Here is a 6,954-nt window from a genome sequence, read left to right on the forward strand (position 1 = left end):
GAACGAGTGAGCGACGTGAGTGCATTAAAATGCACGCAACTCGTATGACGTACATTAATGATTATATGTATAATGTGAGGAAACAAAGTTGATAGATTTATCAGAAGAAAATCACGTTCAAGTGCCAAATTTTTTAGCTAAATCTCCAGATATCGCCGAGGCAAGCTAATTTTTATTTAATCTATACTGTTGTTATGAACAAATGTACAACCCCCTGAGTTTGGTAATACCGCCGGGGGATGAAGCAATTCGACTGATTTCACGCCGCGAATTAAATCGTGCGATTAAGAATTGAGAATTTTTTTAAATCTCTCACATCTCAGTGAAAATCTTAATATTGCGATTTACGAGAAACTGACGGAGAAATTGCGTCACGTCTCTGCAGAATTTTTAAACATTGCATATTATGCTGACGATGAAAGAACTTTGTAGGTATATTTGTTTGATTCTTAATTCTTAACCGCAGGGTTGCATCGAGCTGCGGGTAAAAAAATCCGATAAAACGAAACTGTATCAATATCCTACAATCGTTTCTTCGATTATCCAAAGAACTGGAATAAGAATGAAACGAAGAAGAAGAAATTCTTGCCAAACGCAGATGCCAAAGCCGAAAGGATTTTAAATGATTTTTACCGATGTAGATGCCGATCAATTTTTCATACGCGTATAAATTCTTCGCGACTTTATTTCTTACTTATATATACATGCATAAATGGTATATACAGAGTGCATTCCTAACGACAACATGCTCCGTCGTTTGCTAAATTTTCATACTCACGCGCTAAAATCCGAGAGCAACTGTTTACCAGGATGGCCAACTGTCTTTAACCTCAACATTTGTCACAGTTGCGCATTGAGCACAACTGACAACGACAACTGTCGAAAATTTTGAGGTTAAATACATCGCGGCGAACTGTCGTGAAAATTTATGACGGTTGGTCACCCTGGCAAACAGCCGCTCTCGGATTGTTGCGCGTGCGCATTGAATTTTAGCAGCCGACGGAGTATGCAGTCGGTAGAAATTCATCTGGCATATATTTGATCATATGTTCGTTTGAAATTCGAAAGACATAAAGAAAAAAAAAAAAAAAAACAGTGGTTTTTTTTCTATCGTTTCGCTGAAATCCGGTCGCAGCATGTGTATGTGTACATATATACATATAACCGTCATTCTTTTTGAATTTATGATTCGGATATATATCTATATACACACATATATATTTATGCATATCGACATTATTTATATTAGCGCTAGCTCACTCGCGTATATCTTGTATACATATAATATAAAAATCTCTAATCCCACGATCAAATCGGTCTCAAATAATTAGATTGCTAAAAGAAAATAATCTCTAAATTTAAATTGAAACTATTAAAACATATACTGCTAAACATTATCTATACATATTTAAACTATGAAATGCTAAACGTGTATCGATATAAACTTAAAATAGAAAAGAATAAAAAATAAAAAAAAAAAAAACAAAAAAAAAACTCAATAATCAACCAATGAATATAAAAATATTAGTCTATAATCAACATAGAACTGTAGATGATACTTTAACGGTATAAAAACTTAGAATTGGTTTTAGGTAGAAGTTTAGATCTTCGTAGTCAACTTTATCGAGGTCACTTTCTCTCGAAACTAAACTAAACTATAAATATCTCAAATTATCTAAGAATACTAATGAACGAAAAGAAAAAATTTAAGTCAAAAAAAAAAAAAAAAAATGCTGAAAATTGAAACCGATTCTAATAATCGAACTCTTCCATTCTTCTTACATATATTATATCATCTCTTATTATGTATTTAAAACGAAGACAAAACAAAACGATACAAAAAAAAAAACATAAAGAAGAATCTATTATACACACACACACACACACATACATTTTCACACTTCAAAATCTGCGAAAAACCCTGAATTCCACCTTTTCACCCGCGGCGAAAAAAAAAATACATCTTAAGTATATGTTATGAGATTGTTACGTACACTTAATTGTAAAACGATGCTCTACGGAATGAAATTTCAAAATAAAAGAGGAAAATAAAAATAAAAAAAAAAAGTAATCACGAAATGTATAGCATAAACGATAAATCTTATTGTTTGTTTTTTGTTTCTGATACTAGTGAAAAAAAATGTCAAATTGATCGCTCGTGAAGCCGGCTGAAGTGAGAAGTTGGAAAATGATGAAATAAGTTTCTTACCCGATCGTACATCACGATACATGAATTATTATACGAATACTTACCGATGATTTTTAATTACGTGTATCGAGGATGGCCTGGTTTAATGATAGTAAATTCATATTGAAGATAATAAATAAAAGATTTGTTATGAAACATAATATTCCCAGTGCCAGGCTCCTTTCCACAAAAAATGAATAAGAAGATTTAATGACAAATTTAAAAGGAGAATGAATAAATGAATTAAAATGAAATAAAATAAAATAAAATAAAATAATTATAATGAAAATAATAAAGAAAACGTTGATCGATTATTATGTATGAAAAAAACAAAAAAAAAAATCCCTGTTAAGTGGTGAACCAACTGTCACCATATTGTAATTATTATTATCATTATTACGTTATTATGAAATGTTGAAATAAACGAAAAGAAAAGAAGCAAAAACCGTGCATCATTCACTCGTTCCGTAAACCTTGTAAAAAAAAAAAAAAAACAATTTCCCGTAGATCCCTAACTCCATTCCAAACATTTTCTCTCGGATTTTATCTCAAGGATATGATAGGAAAAGACAAGAATTGGAAATCTCTTTGGCCATATTTTATTGTATCTACACGCTATAATATTAGTACACGTTATTTTTCTAATTCTTTGCTTAGGCTAGACACGGTCTTACAATTAGCTAGTTACAGGTATACTATAATGCTATGAAAGTAAAACTTGACCATGAGTATTACAACGTTTCTAATAGCACATATCAAACCACCGATGTACGAGCATTAGTGTTAATAGAACGATTTCTACAAAGTTTATTTTATACTTACGTATATTTATTTATTTAATTTTTCGTTTTGAGTCGAATAATTTTACCCTTATATGCATATTTAAAACGAATTATTTGTAGATACGAATATAATGATGCAGTTAGACAGCTGCTGCTTCGATCAGGATCGTTTTTAAATTTATTACATCGACATTTAGACATTGCGGTTACATATGTACGTAATTTCATATTTTTATGCGACTCGACATTTTCATACCGGATCATTATTTTTTATTTTTTATTCCTTTAATATTTTCCTTCCACTGGAGAGTCGAAAGCATTCGACGAACCAACGGTCATTTTTTTCCACCCTATAACCAACCAATTAATGTGTAGACTCTTTCATTTCTATACTTCGTTACTTAGGGAAGACTTAATGCAGGGCTTACGTGCTGATGGAAAACCATCTTGACAAATAAATTCAACATCACCCATCAGCCGGCAGTGGAGCATCAACCAATTATCCGCTTGCGGAAGATCAGTTATCATCTGGGGAAAAATTTCTACCAGAAACAAATATGGCGGATGATCAACATTTGCATTCTCGATTTACAACGCGTTCCAGTGAGCGGCTTATAGTTTCACGAGTTTCAAAGGAAACGGATGTGTTTGTGCGGGATATTTGTTTCTCGGTTTCTATCCCAACACGTGGGGATTCGGTCTTTAGCTTTTTCGAAAGCCATGGGGCGTCCAGCCCACAGTTTGAATTCTGTCCTAAATTACTTTCCTCGATAAATCTCAATTATACGGTCCTGATCGACGTACTCAAATATATGAGGTGCGTCCATCAGTATCCCTATTGTCCCAGCCGTTGTGACAACAAAAAATATATACAGCTGCAGCCGATCGATCACCATTGCAACGTATTTCCAATCCTCTCGTGTCTGGAATCATAACAAGACACTCTGAGGAAGAGAACGGGAATTTAATTGAGAAGTAAAAAAACAAAAAAAATGTGTAAAAACTTTGAAAACCCGCGAACAAGACGTTTGGAACTGTGGAAAAGCTTGCGGAAATTTTTACCTGAATGTAAAGATCCTCGTTCCTCAAGTGCTCGGCGATGAACTCAACGGCCTCCGTTGCCTTGCTAGCTTCTGGACTTAGCAGCACCGAGTCGGAGCTTTCCGATCCTCTCCTATCCCCCAAAGCATCACCTCCTCCAGCTGCAGTTGTCGAAGCGCTTGTGGTGTGGTGAACCTTTCGATTGATCTTGCAGTTGGGGTGATGCAAGTCGGAGAGTTCCATTACTTCCATTTTGGGCTTAGCGAGACCAGCTGGCAGGTGTTTCGGAAGCTCGGTGGGACTTCCGGAGTAAGTTGAGGCCGGGAGAGTGACGTTCGGAATTTCCATCATCCACCTGAGCCTAGTCTTCTTGGGTCTGCGCATGAGGAGGATGGTCGGCAGATACTTGAGGAATATCTTCCGTATCAGTTGCGGCATCCGGTGAGTCCTCGGCCCTCGAAAGTTCCAGTTTATTATGATAACCGTGACCAAAATACTGACGGTGTTCATTATGAAGGTGAACAAGAGGTACTTCGCTATCAACGGAAGCACAAGCGATGTTGGCGGCAGGATCTTGCTGACCAGCAGGAGGAACACGACAAGCGACAAGAGGATACTGATGCCAAGGGTGACTTTCTCCCCCGCTTCGGCTGGCAGGTAGAACACGAGGACGCAGAGGAACGAGATGAGGACGGTTGGAAGGATGAGATTGACCGTGTAAAACAAGGTCTTCCTCCTGATTATTATGTAGAACGTGATGTCGGTCTCGGTCGGAAAGTCGCTGTGGTATATGTTCAGATAGGCGGGCACGCTGATGATGTCCCATGTGCCGCTCTTCCAATAGTCCGAAAGGTCCACGAAGTTCTTGTCGTTGTAAAGTGCCAGGGACACCTGGTCACCGTTGAACGTCCAGGATCCAAACTTCATGATGCACGTTTGCTGGTCAAAGGGGAAGTAGGTGACGTCAATGGTGCACGAACTCTGGTAGATCGCTGGAGGCACCCAGAGAACCTCTCCCGTTGGGTATATCAGAACGTTGCTCTTGTACCGAACCTCGTAGTTGCCGTCAGCGCTGGAAAAGTAAAGGTGACGAGTTCAAGTTGTCAACCGCCAACTGAAGATCAGCCGCCTTCTTGGTATCGTCAATCATCGAATTTAGACACTGTGCATAACTTACTTGTTGAACAGAACGATGTCTGGCTTCCAAACCTTATCGGGCGGCAAACGCAACACTCCAATCCCTCCATAATCCGCCTCGTCCCATTGCAGCTGATAATCGGTCCAGACGAATCGCAGCCAGACATTGGACTTCATGATCTGGTTTTTCTCATTCTTGATAACAGTGATCGAAAGGAAAAATGTTATCACGGATTTGCAATTGTGAATAAGTATTGTTGGAAAGGAATGTGTTGGAATCAATTTAAATGGGATAGTTCTTGTTTTGGTTTTTCGCGAAAAGATAAAAGGTTAAATGATAGCAGTGAGCATAAACTTCTCGATAAATTAGTACTAGTTAAGGTAATTTGTGTTTGTGATAAGTTAGTTTTAAGTCCATTCCTGAATACGGGTGCTTCTTTATCGTAACTCCGTTAGGATACATACTATGCACTGTGTATGCGTGTACTATTGTACGTATGGTCAGTGGTTATGCAATGAGTAAATAAATTTACTGTCAAGCTTAGAATAAAATAGGAAACTTAACGAAGTGTAACAGGGACAGAAAGCAGAGGAACTGCTGATTGGTTTCCGATTTCGTACAGAATGTTACACTATTTTTGTTACATGTAGAAAATCAAAAACACTGGGAGTGTTGTTTGACAAAATTTTCTTACCACATTGATCAGCTGCACAAAAGCAAGTCCAAATCTGACGTCAACTTTTTGGGTCATGTTTTGAACGGGGCGGATGAGCTTGTTGTATCCGCGAAATAAATCGCGGACCAGACGTTCTTCATCTTCGGAGCAGAAGCCAACTGCGAACGAAAAATATAGAAATGTGGCCAGGGATGGCACAGAAAAGAAATAAGAAAAATGAAAAATGTTCTATGGCTAACACTTACCAACGCAGAACAGAGAAGCGGTTAGCAAAAACCGCATGAACTTTAAACAAAAATACATTTTAGGCGGGTATGGGTGTAAACCCACCCTTGTTGGCGAAGCTATGCGCCGCCCGCGAATCAATATACCACCTTGGAAAAGAGGCCAATAAGAGAGTTTACTACGTTCATTGCGGCAGATGAGCGCTGGGAAACAATCCACACGATTATTACCGACGCATTATCCACGATGAGACGTGATTTTTAACAGTAATCACTCACTGACAATCCCTACCACCCCCGCTTATTGTTTTTTACATACTTCCTATAAATCAAAATCAGAGCCTCACTTGACTAGAGTCGAGCGTTCCTAAAACCACGTAGGGGTCGGCATCGTTCGGGGATGTAATTTCCCTACCCTTATTCGTAGTTAGATAAGAGCACATTGGATGTCACGATAGGTTCATCGAACAGTTAAAAAAAAAAACTAGTAGCAGACTCGACAGAAGATCGAGAAAAGTAATTAACCGTTTTTTGCCACGTTAAAAAGAAAACATGTAATAATTAGATCAATTTACACTTTTTTAAAATACAACCAAACAATTTTGTGCGAACGCGAACTATATCTATATCGTGCAGCCATGGCAGTACGGAATTTGTGGATGAAATCTCAAGTTATTTCCAACACTCGAATCATCGAAAGTCATTAGAATTTGTAATTTCATTATTACGGGCGCGCCAAAAGCTCAGTGCCATCTGGTGGCCACTCGTTGCACCAGCAGTCACTCATACTTTTTGTTTCACTATTGAAACAAGACAATCTAGACATTCTTCATTGTCAGAGACGCTTGATATAGTCAGCATTCGGAAAGGCGATATCAAATCGAATTTCAATATTTGTCCGAAGA

General features: G+C 37.7%; 1 protein-coding gene across 1 annotated transcript; it reads right to left on the reverse strand.

Moving 5' to 3' along the window:
* Positions 1–2,773: 2,773 nt before the first annotated feature.
* LOC124183714 (acetylcholine receptor subunit beta-like 1) lies at positions 2,774–6,407 on the reverse strand. Its single transcript, XM_046572580.1, has 5 exons — positions 6,071–6,407; positions 5,844–5,983; positions 5,189–5,343; positions 4,033–5,083; positions 2,774–3,893 (listed from the first exon to the last, which is right to left on the reverse strand). Exons 1-5 carry the CDS (start codon positions 6,126–6,128, stop codon positions 3,729–3,731), a joined length of 1,569 nt encoding a protein of 522 aa, XP_046428536.1. The 5' UTR covers positions 6,129–6,407; the 3' UTR covers positions 2,774–3,728.
* Between the last annotated feature and the right edge of the window lie 547 nt (positions 6,408–6,954).

This window comes from Neodiprion fabricii, chromosome 5 (assembly GCF_021155785.1).
Source record: "Neodiprion fabricii isolate iyNeoFabr1 chromosome 5, iyNeoFabr1.1, whole genome shotgun sequence".
NCBI classification, from domain to species: domain Eukaryota; kingdom Metazoa; phylum Arthropoda; class Insecta; order Hymenoptera; family Diprionidae; genus Neodiprion; species Neodiprion fabricii.